Here is a 26,385-nt window from a genome sequence, read left to right as displayed (position 1 = left end):
TTCCACCAGTTTGTGTCAACTACATAGGGCACTACAACTGCCGTTCAAGGAACTGTCCGGTTTATAAAATGGAAATAGCGATTCAGGAGGTAAAAACTCTGCAAAAACTAAGTTATCCTGAAGCAAGAAAAATTGTCAGCAATCAGACACCTCGACCGACAACGACTTACACAAAAGCGGCTGCTGCCCCTGTTTATCTAAAGTTAACGTGGAGCAGTTGTTTCTGCTCTTGTGCCAAGGCTTGCTGCTATGATAGGGGCGCGAAAATGCAGCGCCCCTATCATAGCAGGACGTTGTATATAAGAATGTTAAAGAGACATTTTAAAAGGCCAAAAATAGTAGTCCTTCGATCATTCATAAGGTGAAGAAAATTGTGGCAATGGCGCAGAAGAAGTCTGAGCTTGATGTGATGCAGGTTCAAGTTACTATAGAGAAGGTCATTGATACAGAGATTATACAACATGCAGCTATGGAGCCTCCAAAAAAGCAGAGAGCTCCTACAGAAAGGACGACCCTTTCAGCCACCCCTAAAATCTCACTGTGGAATGCATCAAGTTTGGACTCTGGAACAACAATGCAATCGTTCCGGTCTAGGGGTCGGTGTCATCTTACGCCGGTCGTAGAACCTCCCTTGTTCGAAGAAGAATGAAGATACTATCTCCAAGGTCTCAGACATCCAGTCATCAGAGGTAGAGGCCGTTAGAAGGACGGAGAAAATTAAGAAGGAATGACCTAAGATGATAAACAAAGGTGACCTAGGCGATAAACAAATATGATGAGTTTTCAATGTAGATTTTCTAAGTTTTTTAATATACTTTATTTTCAGAAATCTTTTAAATAGTTTTTAGTTTTCATTATCAGACTGGGAAAAATTTCCTCTTTCTTGTTATTTTTCTTTTGTTCAAAAAAATGGATAACGATCCAGTAGTCGATACCCGTAACCCTTCCAAAAAAAAAAACAAACAAGAAAAAAAACAATACAATTAAAAACGTTTTTGAAAGTTTTACTTACCTGGAAAAACAATAAATTCCTAATACAATAAAAAATATTCAAATAAATGCCTGTGTTTACGCATAAAAAGATAAATTTCTTTTTAAATCAATCGAACTTTATACCAATTACACATATTCAATACATAACTGACAAGCTATTTCCACGAAATCAGTTTCCAAATAATATTGATTATATTGTTAATTCTCACATGAAAGAATACAACCGTATTGTAATATTTTTACATTAATTAAAACATATTTCTTTTTTGTAATCTTCCTTGAACGTTTTTCAGGGCCATCCTCCTTCAGAACAGATTTATAGTAAATTCATTTTAAGATATAACTAAATCTTTTTGTAGAGATTTAAATCGTGTTCTTTATTGAAATTTAAAATTTTAATTTATTTTACTTTTAATTAATTTGTTATAAAAGAATCCCTGTTGTAAAGAAATCGATTTTTTTTTTTTTAAAACTCAAATTAAGATCTCATAAAATAAACTAGTAAGTGCAATTTTTTTTTAATATACGGTAATGTCTGCTACTAGGATTCGAATATTTTTTTCAAATATTTTTTAAACCAATCAGGGTGGACAAGTGTTAAGTATATTTATTATCGTGCGACGAAAAATTATAAATATTCTTCACTTTTTATTATTCTTAATATTTTAACCCTAAAAGTGAATATATAAAATAAAAAAAGTGGACTATATTTTCCTGTAATTAGTTATTTAATCGTATATAGTGGAAAGTATTGATACATAAAAAAAGTTACTTAAGATTTATTTTTTAGGGTGGGGGTAATTTATTATGAAATTTTACTAACAAAAAAAAAATAAATTTTTTCTACTCCACGCCTCCAAAATCACTTCCAAGAAAATATGATTTTTCTAGGTTTATTAATTTAAATCAACGAAACTAAAAAAAATTCACTGAAAATTATATCACCAACACAAAGTTATCTGAATTTTTTTGTGGTGGAGTGAATTATGGTGAAATTTAATTAAAATATTATTATAAAGTTTATTATTTAAACTTTTAATATTAAAAGTTTAATTTTTTTTTTGTCTTCAGTCATTTGACTGGTTTGATGCAGCTCTCCAAGATTCCCTATCTAGTGCTAGTCGTTTCATTTCAGTATACCCACTACATCCTACATCCCTAACAATTTGTTTTACATATTCCAAACGTGGCCTGCCTACAATTTTTCCCTTCTACCTGTCCTTCCAATATTAAAGCGACTATTCCAGGATGCCTTAGTATGTGGCCTATAAGTCTCTCTTCTTTGAACTATATTTTTCCAAATGCTTCTTTCTTCAGCTATTTGCCGCAATACCTCTTCATTTGTCACTTTATCCACCCATCTGATTTTTAACATTCTCCTATAGCACCACATTTCAAAAGCTTCTAATCTTTTCTTCTCAGATACTCTTTTGTCCAAGTTTCACTTCCATATAAAGCGACACTCCAAACATACACTTTCAAAAATCTTTTCCTGACATTTAAATTAATTTTTGATGTAAACAAAATTATATTTCTTACCGAAGGCTCGTTTAGCTTGTGCTATTCGGCATTTTATATCGCTCCTCCTTCGTCCATCTTTAGTAATTCTACTTCCCAAATAACAAAATTCTTCTACCTCCACAATCTTTTCTCCTCCTATTTTCACATTCAGTGGTCCATCTTTGTTATTTCTACTACATTTCATTACTTTTGTTTTTTTCTTGTTTATTTTCATGCGATAGATCTTGCGTAGGACTTCATCTATGCCGTTCATTGTTTCTTCTAAATCCTTTTTACTCTCGGCTAGAATTACTATATCATCAGCAAATCGTAGCATCTTTATCTTTTCACCTTGTACTGTTATTCTGAATCTAAATTGTTCTTTAACATCATTAACTGCTAGTTCCATGTAAAGATTAAAAAGTAACGGAGATAGGGAACATCCTTATCGGACTCCCTTTCTTATTACGGCTTCTTTCTTATGTTCTTCAATTGTTACTGTTGCTGTTTGGTTCCTGTACATGTTAGCAATTGTTCTTCTATCTCTGTATTTGAACCCTAATTTTTTTAAATGCTGAAAATTTTATTCCAGTCTACGTTATCGAATGCCTTTTCTAGGTCTATAAACGCCAAGTATGTTGGATTGTTTTTCTTTAATCTTCCTTCTACTATTAATCTGAGGCCTAGAATTGCTTCCCTTGTCCTTATACTTTTCCTGAAACCAAATTGGTCTTCTCCTAACACTTCCTCCACTCTCCTCTCAATTTTTCTGTATAGAATTCTAGTTAAGATTTTTGATGCATGACTAGTTAAACTAATTTTTCTGTATTCTTCACATTTATCTGCCCCTGCTTTCTTTGGTATCATTACTATAACACTTTTTTTGAAGTCTGACGGAAATTCCCCTTTTTCATAAATATTACACACCAGTTTGTATATTCTATCAATCACTTCCTCACCTGAACTGTGCAGTAATTCTACAGGTATTCCGTCTATTTCAGGAGCCTTTCTGCCATTTAAATCTTTTAATGCTCTCTTAAATTCAGATCTCAGTATTGTTTCTTCCATTTCATCCTCCTCAACTTCCTCTTCTTCCTCTATAACACCATTTTCTAATTCATTTCCTCCGTATAACTCTTCAATATATTCCACCCATCTATCAACTTTACCTATCGTATTATATATTGGTGTACCATCTTTGTTTAACACATTATTAGATTTTAATTTATGTACCCCAAAATTTTCCTTAACTTTCCTGTATGCTCCGTCTATTTTACCAATGTTCATTTCTCTTTCCACTTCTGAACACTTTTCTTTAATCCACTCTTCTTTCGCCAGTTTGCACTTCCTCTTTATAGCATTTCTTAATTGCCGATAGTTCCTTTTACTTTCTTCATCACTAGCATTCTTATATTTTCTACGTTCATCCATCAGCTGCAATTTATCGTCTGAAACCCAAGGATTTCTACCAGTTCTCTTTATTCCGCCTAAGTTTGCTTCTGCTAATTTAAGAATTTCCTTTTTAACATTCTCCCATTCTTCTTCTACATTTTCTACCTTATCTTTTTTACTCAGAACTCTTGCGATGTCCTCCTCAAAAATCTTCTTTACCTCCTCTTCCTCAAGCTTCTCTAAATTCCACTGATTCATCTGACACCTTTTCTTCAGGTTTTTAAACCCCAAATTTTCATTAACACCATATTATGGTCGCTATCAATGTCTGCTCCAGGGTAAGTTTTGCAGTCAACGAGTTGATTTCTAAATCTTTGCTTAACCATGATATAATCTATCTGATACCTTGCAGTATCGCCTGGCTTTTTCCAAGTGTATATTCTTCTATTATGATTTTTAAATTGGGTGTTGGCAATTATTAAATTATACTTCGTGCAAAACTGTATAAGTCGGTCCCCTGTTTCATTCCTTTTGCCCAGTCCGTATTCACCCACTATATTTCCTTCCTTGCCTTTTCCAATGCTTGCATTCCAATCTCCAACTATTATTAAATTTTCATCTCCTTTTACATGTTTAATTGCTTCATCAATCTCTTCGTATACACACTCTACCTCATCATCATCATGGACGCTTGTAGGCATATAGACGTTAAAAGTTTAAATTAACCAAACCAATTTTAAAGATTCAAAAAGTCGAAATTTTTAAACTTTGATTAGCTCCCCACACCCACATATTGCTCCTTTTTTGGGCAACTTGCACTACCGTTATGCCTACAAAGACATAACTAATATTCGGTTAGAAATATACAATAAATAAAATCATAACTTTTCTTCGGTTTTTTTATTTGGGAAGGTGAGAATTTTGGAACAAACTTTTTTTAAAAATGGTATATGAGCTTGCACGTATGTACTGAGTTTATTATAAAGTTATGTTTACAAAAGTTTGAGAAAATAGACCCCAAAAACTATCTACTCCAACCTTTGAAGACATTGACCCAAAAATTAAAAAAAAATCCCCATATACACGAGTCTCTTACAAAATGTCTCTGAAATTGTTTTATCCAGTCAAAACTAATTAAATTTAAAACACACCAAACACTTATATCCACGTACAGTGCGTACAAAGAAAATAAAAGCTCGTGCTGCAGACCAATCTAATAGCACAACTAACAGTCGTTGTACCTTTATTTACACACCTTTAATTTATTACAGCTTTCGTGTTTTATTAGTTATAATTAATTACTTCGTAATTAGTATAAATAAATAAGTAAGACTGCAAAAAAATAATTTTAATTTAGGTGTATTTTTAAACTAAATGAAATGTCTAATTAGTGCTTAAATGTATATTGTACCCGTAATTACAATAAATTATATGTACAATTATTATTGTACAGTCCTTTTTGTACAATATTTATAATTGTTTTTATATAGAATTTTCAAATTATTTTTTTTGTACGGTTATTTTTATTTTTTATTTTACTATTATTAATATTTTTTACACTTAACTTGAAATTTGCAATATATATCCAGTTCTTGTGCAAGTACACCATATTCTCTGTCTTAACGGAATAATTACTTTCCCTAACACTATCTAGATCAACGTTTCTCAGCCTGGGGATCACGGTGATATGAAAAGGGTCGCGAAATTAGCCTACAACTTTACACGTAAGCAATAACGAAATCATTTTATGAGAAAAAAAAATCATTTATTATAAACATTTTATTTACATTTAAAAGTATACATGAAAAGAAAATAATGAGATGGTTACGTTTGTTTTTCATTTAAAAGTTTCTTCATACGTAGATTTATGTTGGAAATAAAAAAAGCAAATTGTATTTGAGTGATAAAAGATTTCTATATTTAGTTCTTAGCGCAACCATAGACGAAAAACCCCTTTTTAAAGAGTAAAATCTGGCGAAAGGGATTAATAGTTTCAATGCTTGAATGACTATATTTCCATATTCGCTTCGATGAGCAAGCCAAAACAATTCTACAAATGTGAATTGTAGTTGTAACATTTTATCGGCAGACATTTGGATGAGCTGGTCGTTCAACTACTGCAACAACGTTTTCACTAAACTGATTCAGTGCCCATCTCTTCAAGAAAAATACTCCGTCAACTGAATCTGTAGTTACGCAAATGCATATTAATGCTATCCAAACTGTGTTGAATAATACTGTCTTTTTCATCCAAATTTTAACGGTATAATCGGAAGCGAGTCAAAATTTTTGCTTTAAAGGAGAGTAATTCAGATATCAGGCTTCTTAATGAAAGCATGAACATTGTCTGTCATTAATAAAATGGTTTTATCACGACCTTGTAAGTTCACATCCAAGTTGTTTAAATGCGAAAATATATTAGCTAAGTAAGCCAACAGTAATATATACTCATTATTCTGTAAAACCATTGAGAATGACATTTCTTGATCGTTTGAAAATGTCATTAATTAATCTCGCCATTCCTATAATCGTGTTTTCCTCCGCGTTAACCAACTGACTTCTGTATGGAAAAGAGAGATGATATTCTTTTCGCCTGTTTCATCACATAGTTTAGTAAACAGCCTATTTTATAATCGTCGATTTTTAATAAAATGTACCATTTTTAACAGTTTTACAAAGAATTTGTTTGAGATTTTCCGGCATACTTTTTGTGGCAAGAGCATTTCTGTGAAGGAAATCAGTGCGTCAATTCCGCCCTTAATATAAGACCATCTTTTATTTTTTTTTCGAAATGCTCTGCTTTTCCTATTATCGCTTTTTCATCATCACTATATAAAATAATACATATTTTCCAGTCTTTTTTGTAGTTTTAGTAAAAAACGTCAGACATTGTCCTATTGCATGACCAGGTATTGATTTGCAAAACTACATATTTTTTTAAATTGATCTCTCCTATCGCATTCATATCTCACAATATATTAGAACTGAGAAATGTTTGCCAGATCTGTTGATTCATCAAATTGGATAGTAAAAACTTCACTTGGACTCGCTAAATTTTCTGATCCCAAACATCGGCATCCATTTTATCGATTTGCCTTAACACAGTATCGTTAGAAAGCAGAATTTTTTTGCTTCTTTCACGCCTATTAAAACACTGACCATATCAATTGCAGCAGGCATTATGAGGTTTTCTGCAATTGTATGGGATTCGCACATTTTAGCTATTCTTAATGCTACGAAATAAGATATTTTCAATGTACTTTTATCAATATGGCTTGAGTTACAAATAGAAGGTTTGTTGGTTTTTCAAAATATGTAACTTTCTTTCGAAAAATTCCTACAGTTTGCTTTTATGATCCGGATGTTTAATTTCCAGATATCAAATTAATTTTGATGGCTTCATGCTTTCATCGGAGAGGAGTTTTACTTGGTGAGGGAAGGAATCCCATTTACGGACAGAGTGTTGGACTCGCTAACAGGTTCCGCAAGATCTTCTTAATGTGGGTATGTATACTTTTTTGCCTACTCTCCTGGGCCGGACACACAATGAAGTAAAAATCAGCCCAGGGGAGTGACCTTTTTGAACTCTAAGGAGCCTCCCCACCTCTCGGCAGTAGGTCCGTCATGGCAGGTTGCCCCCCCCCCCCCCGGTTGGATCATTTATATTCCTGCCTCTAATCCCCAGGGGAGGGGTAACAGGGCCCGATTATGTCGTTCCTGCGCCCTACCACTAAACCTCCACCTCACCAATTCCCTTCCCGGGGCCAATTAAGCATAATACAACCTCGAGAGATGCCTTCGAGCATGACACCACGGCTCGCCAGTTGGATCTTGCTTTTGAGCCCTGCCTCTAACCTCCAGAGCGGGGTCGCCTGGCCCAGCTGTGCTGTTCCTGGTCCCTCCACCCTAGAACTCGGTCTTAACTGCCCGTTTCTAATCAGACTCCCCGAGAAGGACCCAACCGGGTCTCGGTCTTAACAGCAGAGTAGAAGGTGACAAATTTCCCATGCCTCATCATCGTCGACCGTCCAGGCAAACCCGGACGAACGATGACTCCGCAGGAGGCTGACCGTCCACCCCCTCGTCACCCGATCTTTTTGTCTCAGGACTGCGGTTACGAATTCCGAGACTGCAGTAAAGTTGTATGTGTTAGTTAACATGCAGCGTGTAACATTATCGGGATCGATTTGTCCTACAGCAGCCGTAAATATATTCTGTTCTCTTCTGACCTGTAGCAGTGAAAGATGACATGTTCTGGATCATCAGTCTCCCCGCAGTAAGGGTAGCTCAGGTCATCCACTCACCTCCTTCCAAACAGATAATATGAGATACGGTGCGAAACACTCCTTGGCCGGTTAGGAATTGGTTGAGCCAAACGTTCAGCTCACTAAATCCCCTTCCGACCCACAGTCCGATCAATGTGATTAGTTGGAGCAACCAGCGTCCCTTATCAGACGCGTCCCATCGTTTCTGCAGAAATGGGGTTAGTTCCTCAGTTACAACTTCCTACTTCCGGGTCTCTTCATGCACCGGGAACAACCTTCTCACACATTCCCTCATCTTATCTTCTGAGAGGATTAGTAATTCGCGGCCGAGTCTCCCAAGGACCAAGCGATAGCCCCTACCCCAGGGGTCTCTGCCGATGTCTTCACAGAGATCGTTGCAGGCCTTGCTTTTTTCCCCACTTGATGGCGCTAGCGTATGCTGATCGTACCTCCACGTACCGTTGCCGAGCGTACCTCCTGTGATCAACATCGCCACCTCGGTTCTCCGCTGGTAGCCTCTACTCGCCCGCCAAGTCATCTCACGAAGTGATCTCAGGGCTTCGTTTCACCAATAAGCATGTCAACGCACAGGCAACCATCACTCCAGAACGCTTACATTCAGGAGCGCTTACACAGGATTTGAAAGCAAACAACTTACTGCGGTTTTTCATTCTACGAGGTAATACCATAATTTAAAGCATTGTATGTCATTGTACAATCATGTCTTTTTACCAATCTATTCACTGAAATTAAATGACTCACTTCGTTTTTTCACAAATTCATCCATTTTGCAGAAGAATCTAATTGAAAAAAAGTTACCGCACACTAAAAAGACCAAAACTCAACTATTATTATTTTGAAAGAAACTACGCTTTAAAAAACTAAAATACATGCACCAGACGCCCACTTTGCATTTGAAAGTTAACTGACGTTTTGCAATCCCTGACGTCTCTTTTATACTGCTGAGAGTACGTCATGTTCAAACGTATCATATGCATGTTCAAACATGACACTTTTACAGCTTTTGGGGTTGGGAGGATCGCGAAATATTCATTACATATATATATATATTTTTTTTTTGGAGGGGGGGGGGGTGTTGTGGAACTAAAACGGATGAGGGTCACTGGTCTAAATATATGATAAATTTATCCGTCATTTCGTCGATTAGCGGTTTCATTTTCTTATACTCTGTTTTAGCTTTGTTTTACAAGTTCATAATATGGTTTCTAATCGTCCTTATTCATTTCATTCATGTTTTCCTCTGCTAATTTTTTAATAACTGTTATTACTACCAACATATCTTTTCAAAGGCGACCATACCATCTCGATCGGATTTAAATCGGTAATGGTAATATGGAAGTCGCAGAACCAGATGACGGTGTTTTTTTAATAGTTCATTAAAATGGAACTTTATTTTTGAATTTCTGGTGAAATCATCCAAGTGTATGATTTAATTAAATCATACAATTGCGGTTTAACACATTGCTTTATTAAACGGAATATTTTTCTTTTCTGACCAATTAATCAAACCACTTTTCCTATCGTTTAAATTTGGAGGCTTCTCTAGAAGTGAATTGTGGTATACCCCATATCGATAACAATAACTAATCGATAAAAACCACTGACTTGTGAGAGGGAAGACCAGGAATTAATTTTTCAGACGTCCACTTCATGAAGTTGTTGTTGACGCTGTCGTGATAGTCACCGCTTTTTCAATTCGTTTTCCAAATTAATATAGCTTTCGTAATGAACCCCATTTCTCCTCCAACAGTATTATGATTAACTGATCACCTTTATTAATCGGCACTTTTTCTCCTGCACTACTGTTATCCGATCATGATTTTTCAACGAATGAAACGTTAAAATATACTACTCGTCCAAATAAACAAGTGAAGAATTTTCTTTGTTGAAATCGGTTATTTTCCTAAAATATTCTCTCCTCTTCCACCGGATATCTTCCTTCTCAATCAAAAGGTTCCTATTATTATCAGTTTTACACCACTTAAAACCTAACTCTTTCAGGATAGCTGCTCTTTTATCACAAGTCCAGCCACCATCTAAAATGTAGCGAAATAACATGAAGAAACGAGTTGAAGCACGTGCAACAGCAGAGTATGTGCTGGACGGCATTTCCAGCACCTATTGTGAGAAAAATAAATAAGTATTAATACTTCTTGTTCACCTACAAAATACAGTAGAGAAAATATTATGTTAATAAAACGTTTTTAAGAATATTAATTATTGGGTTGCGTATTTTTTGGCTCTCTCTCTCTCTCTCTCTCTCTCTCTCTCTCTCTCTCTCTCTCTCTCTCTCTGTATAAACTATTAGTTTTTGTACTGTATACAGCAAGAAATATTTATAATTACGCTAAATATCTTTAAAGAAATTATTTTCTGAAATTAAACAAAATGATAATAAATTTCAATTGTAGAAAGGGTTTTTGCTAATTTTTTAAATATTTAAACACACGGTATTACAGAATACTCGGTTTCTGAATGAGCCTAATGTTACGAGAAGAGTAGTATAATGTCCTGCACAGTGATATCTGCATACAAGATTTTATATTCATCGTGCGCACTATATGTACGAACATTACCACCCAACCAAAATTTTGTTTGGGAGGTCTCTGGGTCATGAAACGTCGAGAAATGCAAAAAAAACCATCTTACCACATTTTTTGACACTTTCCTTCTTGCACCATAACTCTAGAGCTACGGAAAGTAAAAAGGAATTGATTTTTTTTTAAATAATCTGAAGGAAAAAACTGTATTACTTAAAACGTTAGAGACGAATAATGTATATAAAGTATCAATAATCGAATTACTGTTTTTTTTCTTTTTAATCTGTTGACAGTTTAATTATTATACTTGTTATTTATATATATATATATATCTGTAAATTGTTATAATTACTTAAGTATAGTTTTTAATAGTTAACTATAACAATAAATTGTGACAATAAATATCTTTTTACAGTCATAAAAAAAATTCTCAGGGTTAGCTTTGATGGAGCAGTAAAAGTTAAAAGTTTTCGATAAAAATTAAACTTAATTAGGAACTGTACTATCTATTGTACTAGTCACATAAATCATTTTTTTTATGAATTCGAACCTTAACGACTGGTATTAAAATAATTATATATAATTATGATACTCTTATTTTAATCGCCAGTCAAGTTTCTATTCAATGAAGCAATTTTATTTTATTACTGAAATATTTTTCTTGAAAAAGAACTATCTTCAAATATTTCTTTTTTACTTAACCCCAAGTTAAATCCGTATAAAATAGGCAAAAGTAATTCTAAAATCGTATCTATTAATAATGTTTTCTCATTATCCTTTAGAAATTCACAATTCTTAGACTTTACGTTATGAGATTGTCGGCTACCATTTTTATTAATGACTACATTGACCATAAATGGTTTTGTTTTTTGTTTTTTTTTTTTCAATTAAACAATATTATCAAATAATATTAGTTTTTTTTTACCTTAAAAAAACTTATTTACTAATTAAAATAAATTACGAGTATTATTATGACGTAAATTTGAAAGTAAAAAAAATTAAAGCAACTTCTATATTTTCTACAAGGGAAAAAATGTTAATAATGATAAGGAATTAATAATATATGTAGATTACCTGATATTGTAAACTTCTCATAAAACACTTATATTTCATTTTCTCAAATGTTATGTAATACCGTTATGTATTAATACTGTACAAATTTTCTAATTCAGCTTATCAGTAAAACATAGCAATAATTTTAAACGTACTAAATAATAATTCCCAGACTAAGATACCTCTTGAAAAAAAAACGGAAATTGGAAAACCGTCGATTCAAAATCTCCCAGTTTAGGTAAAGGTAGGTTGACTGTTTAAGGGAGTTATTAGAATTTGTCTTTATTCGGATCATAAGGGCATAAACGTTTTTATATTAAAAGGTTGTCAAAATCAGGCTCTTATCATTTCTTTAGGTTATTTAAATACAAATTTCAATCATAAGTGAAATTTTTAACTAAAAATTCTATTGGGAAATAAAATTACAAGTACTTTAATTTTTACTATTATTATACATAAAATTATTTAACATTAAATTCATCGGCAGAAATATAACGCGACTTATGAAAGTAGAGGCAGCGCAGTGCATAAATTAAGGATTTATTTCAAGGTAAAAATAAATGCATTGACCTGATTTTATACACTCTGTATACCAGTTTTTTATTGACCGTATTTTTCTATATATGTTTTGTACTGGGCCGTTCAGAAACAGTCATGTTTCTGGGAAAGACAAAAATAGAATTATAATTTATAATGTCTGGTCTCGAAGGAGAGAATCTATTTGTAATATAATATTTATTGTACTAAAATAATTATTAAATAAATTAAACGCCAATTTTTTATTTTCCTCCGAATCTTAAAAATTGTAACGCTGTCATTACATTTTATTGTGGTCAATTACAAATTAATAATAATAATAATAATAAAATTATTATCATTCATACTCTTAGCGTCTGATCAAAATGGACGTGTCTTCCCGCTTGGTTATATAACCTCAAAATGAGTTCGTGTTCTAAATGTGACCTCTATGTTTCTAACAACGGTGTGATTGTGTTCTTGGTGTAAAAGTTATTTTCATTATCGTTTAACTTATTATAAAGCTGTCAAAAAAAAAAATGCAAAAAGTTTTAATCAGTAGATGATGATACTGGCATACCCGATACTGATGTAAGTAAATCTTTGAAAATTTTAAACAATGAAATACACAATCTTATTAGTATGACGAAATCTCTAAACAACTGTTAAATTTAAGAATAAATGTTATATTTCTGTTATTATGACTATATTTATATATCTTAGAATACTATATTTGTCTCTGTTATCAGTTTTATGTCTCCTGATAAATGGTTTACGGCTGACTCATTTTTTAATGAAGTTAATTTTGAGGTATCTAATGATCTAATTCACTGGGAAAAAGTTACACATAATAAATATGTCAATTTCCTACCTATTGTTTATCTTAACATAAGTTTATTAAAAAACATTGGACTTAGAATTATTATTAAAGCTGACCTTGATTTAATAATTTTATGTGAAGTAAGCAGCTCTAGACGTTTTATATAAGCTTTTTTTTATAAGCTTTTTACTGTGTTGTGTGGGGAAAGTTGCGGCAAATTTTGACAGAATTTGGTGTCCAATTCCACATATTGCTTAATTGTAAGGTCTATATAGCAAGTATACTGCAGCTGTAAAGATTACCTGAGACATAGCTAGAGTTTTCAGTGTCTAAATGCGTTCGATCGGGCTACGATCTCTTCTCACAACTGTACAACATATATACCGAACATGTCATTAGAAAAGCCGTTACAGGTTTTCCACCAAGTCTCCAGTAAGAGACATCTCAATTGATGGAAAAACCATTAATAAATATATAATTTGTTGTTTACTGACGATACCGCTGTTCTTCCCAAAACTAAGATTAAGTTATTGAGTTACTAGCTAGAATCAAGGACACAGTCTGGCGTATGGATTGCATATCAATATCAAGAAATTTCAATCGATGATAATTGATAGAGGTAAACAAATCCAAGGTCGATTAATAGAAATGGAGATAGCGCCCGATTTCTTTTATCTGTGGCTCAACCATATGTGATATGGGAAGTATGAAAGAAGAAATATGAAGGCGAATAAATTTAGAATGAGTTGCCATGAGAATCTCATGAGGATCTGGCAGAATAGAGCAGTTACACGTAATACGAAAGTCTGTGATGTTGAAATTTTTTTGTTTTTTCTCTTCTTGTATGGATGTGAAACTAGAACCCTCAAGGCCAGAGTTAACAACGTAAGGACACTTTTGAGGATGCTACAGATTCCATGGATTGTAAAACGAACTAATGCGTCAATTATCGAAGAACTTAACATCTCAAAACGACATTCTTCCCATATCAATCAGAAAATCCTTCAGGTTTTTGGACATATTATACGAAAGGACGGAGAGAACCTCGAAAAAAACATTGTGGAAGGAAAGGTTGAGAGCGCTAAACGACGGGGAAGAATAGCAAGCAGATGGTTAGAATAAGTCAAAAAAATCACCGATTTATCTCTCCAACAGGATTTGGGGTAGGCTGAAAGTCGTACAGTATGGGAACGTGTAGTCAAGAAGCGATACTCAGCAATGAGTAAAACGACTGATTGATGATGGAAAAATTCTATATACTAAATTACAAAAAAAAAAAAAAATGCTTAATTAATGAAATAATAAATTTTGATTACATATAGATGTAATAGTTAGGTATGTTTTAATAAATAGTCTTGTTTGAACAATATATATATTTACCAAATATCCACTGATAACGTTTTTTTATTGTAAAACCCTTTAAAAAACTATTTTACATACAAGAAATAAGTCATGAAATTTTAATTTAAAAAAAAAACTATTTAAAATGAAAATTACATTAGCATTTAAATTACAACACGTAGTTTAAATATTAAATTTAAATAATGAAGAAACATATAAAAAAGTGCAAAAATGTATACATTAAAATCATGTAGTGTGCTTCAAATTAAAGAATAAAGATTTTTGAATAATTTGATTAGATATTTATTTTAAAAACCCTATTTTTTTATTGGAAGAACGTGATGTTGTTTTAAACCATCATTTTATTTTATTTTTCAAATCGTTATGTACCAAATATCTCAGTAGTGTATTTAACATGAATTGTAAAAAAATTATTTTATAAAAATCACAGCATTATTTCTGAAATTATAAGAAAAGATATCCTTTAAACAACAATTTTCATCTCTAATATTAGTTTGATATATTTATTTGATAATTTTTTGTTTTATTTTTAATGTTTAATTTTTATTGATAACATCGAACTTTTCAATCAATTATAAAGTACATGATACTTAACAATGACGGTAAACTTATAGTATTTCTTTTGACAAAAAAAAAAACAACCGACAGGTGAGCTAATACCATTAATTAAATTTATGCTTCAAGAGTCATATGAGCTGTCGATTTCTGATCTTCGATGTTTCGATCTTAGATTACATTAATAAAAACATTATAATTTCCATTAAATTTTAGCCAATTCTTATAGTTCAAAAATTAGTATAAAAAGCCTCCGCCTGAAGAGAGAATTATAACATAAATAAATATTACATATATAAATAATAATATTATTATGACATTTATTTTGTTTTAATAAATAAAATAATTTTTATTGATAACACTGATAAACACAGTTTGGCACACAAAAGATTTATTGTATTTTTAACGGTTTATTGTATTTTTGCTGAATTCAAAACACGTAGTATTTTTCTGTCGCGCGCATCTTTTGTTTAGTAAAATTTTTACTTACTATTTTTTTCAGAATTTTAGTTTTTTCGTGATAAAAGATGTATAAAATATTTTAAATAATTTCGACGGCAGATGGAATAAAACTTTATTACGAAGGCAACAGATATATGTGAAGAATGATTTATTGATTAACGTGTAACAACAAACAGCTAGGTAGCAGTCTGCTTTGTCATACAGCGAACTTCAAAAACACATCAGTTTTTGAACTGTGTATACACCTACTGTAATTTAATTCTACTTTTTTCCAGTGATTTACAGCTACTGTATGAAATACGTTGTGTTAGAGATTTAATATGCTAAGGAAGTATGTAAATGCCGGATAAATTTTTTTGTGTTATGCGTGAGGGAATTTGACGTTAAAGGATCTGCGGATAAGTTTGACTACTCAAGTTTTTTATAAAATATATTCTGATATAAAAAGAGGAATGATAAGAACTGGGCCTCTCATATCTGCTGTTCAACCTGTGTAAGATAACTGAAAGACTGGGCTAAGAGTTCTTTGCACATGTGTTTTACAAATCAACGGTACCGTAAACCGCAGGAGCATTCATCGGGCATACAAAGTTACTTTTGTATACAAAGATAAAATTAATGAGTAGTAAATTTAAAAAATTCCTTTCGGCACGCCGGAAGGCGGAGGTAGATTTCATCGGTGCTAAGTAGGAGGATAAAAAATTTTCCACCTTAAAGTTAAGAAAAACTTCAAATTTACTCAATACGACAATGGTTGCATGTGAAAAAATGTTTCACTTTTTTAGCATACAACAAGCACCATCTTCTTACAATTCCAGCAACATTTTGGTCATCCCTTGCCGTAAGGATTGGTCATAACAAAAATTATTTCAGACAAAAGTTTTAGGTAATGTTTAAAGGACAAATGACCACTTTAAACCGATTCGATATAATGTGCCTATTAAGGAAGGTATGTTTTTTTGTTTTTAAAACTCCATTTTTTCCACCACCTGGGCTAATGGTTGGTGATATCAAAAAACTTTACTTACATAAGTCTTAGGCCCTTATCCAAAGAGTAGTAGAAACTTTAAACGAATTCCATATTTTACTTAATAAGAAAATTATAGAGATATTTTTTTTTTTCGAAAAAGAGCCCCATTTCCACCCCCTTGATCCGAATTTGGTCGTTAACGAAATCGACCGAGATTTTGGGACGAGTTATTTTTAAGGAATAATTTGAAAGTGATTGACGCAAAATTACGGCAGTTATCGTGTCCACAAAAAAGTGAAAAGATATATATATATAAACTTTTGAGCTGACGGTGGTTTTGGGGTCTGGGGGATGTGAAACGCGAAAATATGTTGAAATTTTCAGGAAGTTGAATCATGGTACCCATTACAATAGGTAGCTTTCTTATGAAATCTATCTAGTAAATAGTAAAGTACCCGAATTTCCTACCTGCTATGAGGTCAATACCTCACGTCAGTACCTATACCACCTATACCTCATCCACATCCTTCTATACCTATACCACATCCTTCAAGCACCTAATTGTAGAACATGAGTCGGACGATGAGGCTTAAAATGAGGACCAAGATCATTCTACACTTAGATCATGCACATCTTCCTACGAACCTTATCTGATAACTCAAAGCAAATTAAACGACATTGGTCATGATTTTAAATTATTTATAAAAAACAGACCAACCTTTAGGATTCTTAGTGGAAAAGTGGGAGTCTTCTTCAGTATTACAGTATAGTATGTTTCTTTCATAAGAAGAACCATTATGTAAAAACATAGAAAGCTATGAAAGAAATGATTCTTTGAATTTCTTGAATATTTGTGCTGTCATGGATATACTTCTTCATACACAGAAAACAATAGATCGAAGAATGTTCATTTATCTTTGGGAAACTTTTGTTCTATCTTTTAAACAATGGAAACAGATTTTCTTTATTGCCGTTAACCAATACAACTGACATGAAGGATATAAAGATCCAGTTATATTAAAATCCAGTTCGGAAAAATTCAGTATGACAAGTATTGTTCGACTGTACACTAGTATTTAATCGAAGCATGTATTGTTGCGATTAAAATTTCACTACTTTGTTAATAGGTTTCCAGCTCATTTACACTAATTTTTTTTGTTTTTTGTGCTAATGGAAAAACAGAGATAAAAATCTCTTAAAAAGGTATACCCAAAACTTAAATCATTTACGCCCGGATAAATTTTATATTTTTCTCACTAGTTGACTATGATATGATTCTTTTACCTCCACTCTTTATATAAAACTACGTCTTAAAAACTTAAGGTAATAGGTAAAAATTGTGCCAAGTTTTATTATTTGATGGATGAATTTCCTGGTATTAGTGATACTAAATTCAAGGAATTAATTTTTGTGATCCCCAAATAAGAAGTTTGATTAAAAATAGAGTTAAATATCTACTAAGCTGCGTTAAAAAATCAGCGAGGGTCATTCAAAAGTGTTAGCACAAATATTTATAAACCATCAAGCTACTATAAGATTGTGGGTGAAGTGTTATTGTCGTATAAGTTTTGGATTATAATATCTCCCAGAAAGATTAATTTCTTGGACTCTGTTCTTACACGAAAACTGGGAGCGTTTTCAAGTATCAATGCTATAGAAACAAAGTGCTGTGGTCATCTATACCCCATAGGGGAAGACACCCTCCCTCATGTGACGGTTTCGGTCACCACGCCACTCCCTCCGTACCCCTCCGTTATGGACTTTACCGAGGTCATCTTCAGTACCTCGGCAGTTACATCTTTCAGTCAAGCCTCAGCCAGGATGCCACAAGCGACGTTCCCATCGGTGTCCTACTAACTAACATAAACTCAAAACAAAACACATCTAGCCTAGTCTCAAGTAAGACTGAATGACTTTCTAAGAACGAAGACCCTGAACCCTACCTATTCGAAAGGTAAAAATGAGTTTGACACGTTACGAATCATAAAACGCAACACAAAAACACTAACAAAACATAACAAAGGAAATAAATAAGGTAACACAACAGTAACGTAAAACATAACTAACGAAAAACAAACACTAGTACAATGGTCAGTGGAGTGGCAAAAATGCTTGCTGATTATTGTTGAATGCTGAACAGCGACGTTGTAGATGCCAAACAAAATAAATAAAATAAAAACCCATCTCATTTTAGATAAAATAAGAATAATTCTATATATGTACGTAAATATATACATTACGTACGTATATATGTACATATTTTTTTTTAAATTTTCAACCTAGACTTCATAAAAACCATAGCTGATTGAAAAAAATACTTGCATATATATCGTTACTTCTTCATTTGTTTTATTCTTCTTTGTTCTACATTCTACTTTTATTCACATATTTTCTGATAGTATTCAGTAGTTCTATTAGGAATCTAATTATAGATACTTTCCCTCTTCTTCCAAAACAATAAAAAATTAATTCTGTTCCCCGATGTGATTTATAATCTTTGTATGTTATTCAGGCAAAAAATTTCCTTAGAGATTACGATTATGTGTTCTCTTTTTCACCTGCGAACCTCCTATAGCTTTATTTTAGTAATTTAAATAAATTATTTACTGAAGAACCATTAGATTTAACATTTTGAAAAAATAAATTATTTTTATTGCTTTAGCGCTTTACAAACCTTTTTAATCGGTAAATTTTTAACAGTAGAGATGTGAATCAATATATTTTATTCACATTTTTCCTGCAGGTTGTAGACGTTTTGTAACAAACAAGTTGTTCGGTCCGTTAGCTGTCAGAAATTACTCTTGTCTGATGTGGTATGACTAATGATTATGTCAGTTACGTTTAATATTACTGTAGTTAATCTACCTTGATATATCAGCTTGAGCCCACAAGGGATAAAATTAAAATCAACCATTTTGTAATCTGCTATCGCTTTTTGATATAGTATATAAATTTTTAATTAATGTTAAGTAGATTCCCAACAGCGCTTGTATGAGAGGAGTGTATGGAAGCTGTTTCTGTCTAAACCATCCTTGATCAAAAGTAAAAAAAAACGACAAATTATGTGTGGTTTGAATTTTAATTAGAATACACATATTTAAACTTTTAAAAAAGAATAAAATATTTATGCTGATTTTGCTAAGGCTGTAAATTTGTTTTTATAATTGTTTTTAATCCGTTACATTCAGCCAATTTAAAGTAACTGAAATAATTTTTATGTCTTATTAAATGCCAGTAATTTCTAAATAACATAATAACACTTCGTTTGTCTTTAAATTTCTCATTAAAATTTTTTATTGTTTGATTAAACGAGTGTCCATTTTCCAATGGATTATCGAGCTACTTCGACATGTGTTTTGTTCTTTGTTCAACATTCTACTTTTATTTACACATTTTCTGATAATTACTTTTATGTTTATTGTAAAGAATGCTGTTGGAGAACGAAAGAAACCCTAGTTTTCTCCTCTTCCATTGATTATTCTTCTGTCCTCTTCGAAATCTTTAGTTCTGATCCTCCAAACATTAAACGTTGATCATTCTTATTATCGTTTTTTATATAGAGAAGGCCTTGTTAAATTTTCTTCTTCAACCAGTTTACTTCTTTTCGAAAGGATTTTTATAAAACATATTCGCGAAACTTTATTGAATGTGATATCTCTTCCCTTCTATTTTAGATCAGTTCGACGGCCTTTACTCTTACGGAGTCTATTTGAGCCAATCCTTAAACAAAATTCGAAGTTACTTAAAATTAAATTTTTAATTAACACTTCATATTTTTTTTTTATCTTACGCTATAACCAAATGGCTGAACAGTTCGGCCGGGCCATCAAGTCTGGCTGTGACAGGGTCCTACAGCGGTCTGACCAATGTACGGACCCTTGACCAGTGGTCAGTCCGCTGATATGCGAGTGCTTGGAACCGTCTGATAAACGCAGGCGGGATCCCGGGAGAAAGTGCTGGTCCTCTGACCTGAGCGTGCTGCGCGCAAGAGTTAGGTCCGCTAGGAGAAGATACCAGCGTCACCCCGTAACGGGGAATATCGTTGACGATGTGCGCGCTAAGAGTCTGCTGATCTGCCGGTGCGAGTATGTTCATATCATAAAGGTAGCCAAACTCAAGTTTTGGCAAAACTCCATGCACGAGTTTCAGCGCAACCCCTGGTAGTTTGCGAATTCATATTGCCGGCCAAAGCAATTGCACGTGCTACCCAGTGTTCGATGCGGGTTTGGTGGTCGAGACCACACTTTAACATCTGTAACGACTTACCAGGCGTTCCTCGATACTACAGATGCTCTGAGGGTGATGCAGAAGTAGGCATTAGGGCGGGTGAGACACCATTCCTTGGGGTGCGGGCTGTAAGTCCCGTAGATATAAATTGAGTGGTTTCTCGAATGGCACTGAAAAAGGCACCGGGTATTGATCAGCTTAACCCTGATATCTTTTACCATCTTTTGTCTGTCATCTTTTTCCTTGTCTCTTATGACAGGGCTTGGCAGACTGTTCTCGGGGTGCCTGAGCTGGTGCTGCTTTCCGGAATGCTGGAAGGTGGCTTTGGTGAGGATGCTTTTAAAATCAGGAAAAAATCCGAGTGAGGTTGGTAGTTATCGACCCATCAGCCTCTTACCGGTAATCAGCAAGTTGCTGGAAAGGGTGGTTGTGGAATGGCTCTGAGAAAATATCAATTGAACTGTTTTCTAAATTGTGGCCAATATGGCTTCATGAAACGGGTTGGCAATGAAGACTGCATCTTAAATACTCTTGCCGAGATGGAAAACGCCGACTGTAAATATGTTTTAGCAATTTTTATTGATATAGAGGCAGCATTTCCTTTCCTATGTTGGATTTTTGTCCTCTATGAGTTGGAACGCCGCAATGTTCCCGTAGCCCTACAAATCGTGGTACGTGACTATTTGTCTAACTGTACGGTTCTGTTTAAAGATGCGCGCCTAATTGTGGAAAAATCCGTGACCAGGGGAAGCCCGCAGGGTTCCGTTCTAGGTCTCTTGCTGTGGAACCTGGATTTTGACGGATTTCTGGAATTGACATTTGCAGAAGAGGTCAGGGCCGAGGCTGATGTCGATGAATGTCTCCTTATAGTTCGTAATAATTCACGACTGCAGCTGGAAAAACGATCGCAGGCGACCTTGTCAACCTCAGAGGGCTGGATGGACATTCAAAATTTAAAGATTTCTGTGCCCAAGACGAAGTATATGCTTCTCAAGGGTGCAAAAAAATTACCATACAGTCGTAACCCGCATATTACATATAAAGGTTGTGTAATCAGTCGAGTCAGAGTTCATAAGTACCTAGGTGTTTTATTTGATGAGAAGTTGCTGTTTAGCAACCACATTAGGCAAATGGCGGCGGACGCCGTCTCTGTGATGCACTATCTTAGGAGGATTGTTGGGAAGGATTACGGGCTGTCGGGCCGTCAGTTGTATATGGTGTACCGACGTGTCTTCAAACGTATGACCTTTTACGCGGCGCCCGTTTGGGTGCGTAAGTTGGACAGAAATAGAGCACTTAATCAAAATTTAATAAGTAACCAGCGCAGAGCCTTAATTGTATGCACTGGTGTTTTTAAAACAACCTCCTACGAGGCTACCACCGTATTAGGAAAGGCTCTCCCAATCGATTTAGTGGTGATAGTTCGGGCGGCCATGTGGAGATTGCAAAGAGGCAGGGAGGCCGAGGTATTTAGATGAGGTTTCGAAGCGGGCCTGTACGGGAGCGGAACGGTTTAATAATGCACCGGATCTAAATTTCGAACAGTTGTCCATTTCTCGCCTGCGGAGGAGGCTGCAGAGCCTCGCGATGGAATCATAACAGCAAGAATGGCACGACACGACTATGGGAAGGCCCTTGTATAGATTTATATAGGATTTGGGGGGATAGTACGCCTCTAGTTCATTTTTAAGGGCAACGGGGGCCTAGGTGCTCACAACCATGTGAATTTGAACCAATATCTGTTTCGTTCCACACCTACAGAAAATTGGTTTGGGATAGGCAGTTTTCAGGTGAAGAATAATTGGCCCCATATTCTTTGAAAACACTCTTAATGCAGACCTTACCAAGAAATTGTAACACAATTTATTGTAAATTTAGAATTAAATGAAAGAGATTCGTTGTTTCAACAATACGGATACATTTCACACGGCAAAAGCAACAATGGACCTTTTGTGAAATTTCTTTGGTGAAAGAGTAATATCGACTGGCTTATGGCCAACTAGGCCATCTGATCTTTCTCCGGAAGATTTTTTTTCTGGGGATATCTAAAAGCTTACTTATTCAAAACTAATCCACACGTTGTTTAAGAAATAAAAACTAACATAATTCAAAAATTACGAGAAATTGGAAGCGGTACACTTCGAAAGGTTGGATGGAATATGAAAAAGCGAGTAAAAGTGTTTGCATTGATGAAAATCGTGAACACTTTCAACATTTCTTATAAAGAAATCTTATCTCAGTATTATTTTGCACAAACATTTGTAATATCTATAACTAGTCGCATTAAATATAGCACGTTATTTTTGTTTAAATTTGGTTGCTTTTTTTTGGGATGCGTTTTAAAACAAATACCCGTTAAACTGTTTTATATCATTATAAAATGGCTTAAAACTCATCTAAATACTGGTAATATTAGACTTAAAAGTGTCAGCTTCATTACATTAATCATACGAGGAGGGTGTATATTAAACATCGTTACTTTCAGATGAAATAACTCCGACTAGAATTTTTTATAATTTAAGTGCTTTAAATGCACTGCACTTAAAAGAAATGCTGGGCAGATAGGGTAAAGCAATAAATTAATCTGACCTCCGACAGTTGTGAAACAATGGGTTACTTCAACTTAATAAATAGGAACCAATAATTTACTGATTCTAATTGGATGTTGACTTTAAAACGTCAAAATTAAAAGCAGATTTACTAAAGTATTGTTTTTCACCATTTAGTTTTTTCATATTGCTATTATTGTTTTTTACAAATTTATTTAAAAGTACAATTTTATATAATTGTATAAAAATTTTGTATAATTACAAGTTAAGTTTTAAACAATTTAATCCGGATTTAAACACAAAAGTTCACCATTATAACACTATCTATCATCTTGGCATTTCGTGCTGAGGTCCCGAGTTCGAATTTCGGTCAGGCATGGCATCTTTTCATACGCTACCAATTTCCACCAGACTAATGACCATAGCTGTGAAGCCCAATCTTTCATAAAAAAAATATTAGCTATTTAATTCTGCTATATCTCGACCATATTTTTGCGTAATTGAATCACTAAAATAAATTTATGATTATTTTATCAGTGAGATTTTAAACAAAATTCAACTATTATGACATTTCTTTTAAATTAAATTATTTTTTCGCTACCGAATAAAATACGGGTTTAAAACGAAATTTAATTATATTTTATAAGAATTTTTTTTGTAATTAAAAATAATAATAAATTTAGAAAAATAAATAATTACTGCCATTTAGTTGTGCAGAGATTGTGCAGTAATTATTTTTTACCATGTTTCAACATAGATTTCCTTGACCCAGAAGTACGTAATTCAATTTTGCTTTATATAGAATGTAAAGTCTTGTTCTACATATTTTAAGAATGTTTACTTATTTTTTATTTTATAATAAAATTATATAAATATATTTTTAAAACAGAATTTTCTTTTGATTATTCATATCACTAACATTTTGAATTTTAAATTATAAGAGAGGGAGTGGTTAAAATCATACTAAAATCAAAATCATAATGTATATTTTAAAACTTATATACTCAATACAAGCGAAAAATCTTAATATTATTTCATATAATTAACATTAAGGATTTACTTTTTGTGTTATAACATTGAATTATCATGTTACTTTACCTATTAAATAAAAAAATACTGAAGAATAGCTTATTAAATATACTGCTTTTTTATAGAAAAAAAAGATTTATTTGGTATATTAAAATAGTTATTTATATTGTATTATCTGCCAAAATCGTAGGAGTTGCGTGACAGACATGATAATAAATATATCATTTGTGAAGATAGAACATAAATCCATTGCTGCCATATTTTCTGCTATTTGAAAGCGAGAAATGATTATGAATAAGGAATAATAAGTAAACTATTTCGAAAGATAAAAAAGAAACGATAATAGGCGAAAAGTGGAATATGAAAATAGGCAAAATTTACGTTCACGGGGAAAAGAATATATACGAAACTAATGGATTTTTAAAAAATATAACATTAATATAGCGTTTATCACAGAAATATCATCAGGAAAAATTTTTAAATATTATCGAAGAAAAAGACAATCATAACAAAAATGGAATATACCAAATAAATGTGTTTTAAACATGACGTATATAGTAGGATAAACGGGGTGAAAATTTAAGACAATATTTAATTAACAAATAAGATATATAAATAGGAGAAAAAAATTTTAATTATGCAAAATATTTAATAGGGAAAGGATATATACTCAATGAAATGATAAAATCCGTGAAAATGTTACATTATGCAGAAAAAGGAAAAAGTTTACATCATTTAAAGGACAGGAAATAATTAATGAACAAACCCTCAATCCGATGTAATATTTAACAATATTAAAATCCCGGGAGAACTTCGTGATACACTCTGAATATATATATATATATATATATATATATATATATATAGAGAGAGAGAGAGAGAGAGAGTATGTATATATATATATATATATATATATATAAATTGTTCCCAGCTATCGTTTTTTTAATTTTATTTCAGTTTAAGTAGCAAAGAAGACAAATGTTAAATTACGTTAACTCCTATTATTATTGTTGTTATTAGTAATTTAAGTATATTTTTTTAATTGAAAAGTTAAAGTTTTTAAAACTTTTATATTTTTTTTTAGATTTAATAGGAACTTAATTATTTTTATTTCTACTTTTAAAAGTTAAACTATTATTTAAAAAAAATATATTTTTTTTAAATTTAAATAAGCCAAATATAATACAACGCGTATTACTTGCTGACTGCATTTAAACTTTTGTGCGGATTTTGTATTTGTATGGGCTTAGAATGTTATTCTAGAATACCTTATTAGTATTTTTCTTTACGTAAGAAAATAATTAAGTATTATGAAACTGTAGCTATTAACTGCATAAATTGGAGCAGAAAACACGTATTTAAGTATATTTAAATAAAAAATGTCGGAACATTTGTATAAAATTGTTCCCAGCTATCGTTTTTTTAATTTTATTTCAGTTTAAGTAGCAAAGAAGACAAATGTTAAATTACGTTAACTCCTATTATTATTATTGTTATTAGTAACACAGGTGTGATATGTTGACTAAATACATTCACATCCGCAAACGTTTCTAATTAATTCATTTGGCTAATTGCAGAAGACGGAGGAAATATTAGTATACTGGATGAAATTGTGTCTAAAAACTCTGGAATAATTTGTCACTTTCCCGTTTGTTAGAAATGGAAGGTGAAATTTTATAGATGTCAAGTAGCAGTAACCGATTATAAATTACAAATCATCTGGTATGCATTTTAAATGTTGATAGCGCCTAAATCGAAACATTTATTTGTTCCAGGTAATTAAAAATATTAACAGCAAATCAAACAAAAAACAAAACAAAGAAAAAACCTATAAATAACTGGAATAATGAAAACGGATTTTAAATATATAAGATTACAATCAATTACTCCTAACTTGCTTTATAGTGTAAAATTAAAGTGAGAATTATAAATATTTATCATTCATATCAGTTGTAACGATAATTCTATACATTTTAACTAGAAAATACTCAAAACATATGCTAGTTGATTCATTATGAAAAGGTATAATTAGAAAAATATAGAAATTCCCAAAAAAAATTTTTGTTTAACAATTGGAAATGATTCCATCCTATATACAAGTTATATTTATTTTATTTGAAATTTAAGCTAT

At 32.5% G+C, this 26,385-nt stretch overlaps 1 protein-coding gene across 1 annotated transcript in view; it reads left to right on the top strand.

Moving 5' to 3' along the window:
• The first annotated feature begins 379 nt into the window (after positions 1 to 379).
• LOC142319921 (uncharacterized) overlaps positions 380 to 26,385 on the top strand; it is a 109,502-nt gene continuing 83,496 nt past the window's right edge. Inside the window, exon 1 of the mRNA XM_075357595.1 lies at positions 380 to 554. Coding sequence (XP_075213710.1) covers positions 380 to 554 — 175 coding nt within the window. The remainder of the gene's footprint in view (positions 555 to 26,385) is intronic.

This window comes from Lycorma delicatula, chromosome 2 (assembly GCF_047948215.1).
Source record: "Lycorma delicatula isolate Av1 chromosome 2, ASM4794821v1, whole genome shotgun sequence".
NCBI lineage: Eukaryota > Metazoa > Arthropoda > Insecta > Hemiptera > Fulgoridae > Lycorma > Lycorma delicatula.
The sequence above is the reverse complement of the archived record's forward strand: the minus strand, read 5'-3'. Positions and strand labels throughout refer to the sequence as shown.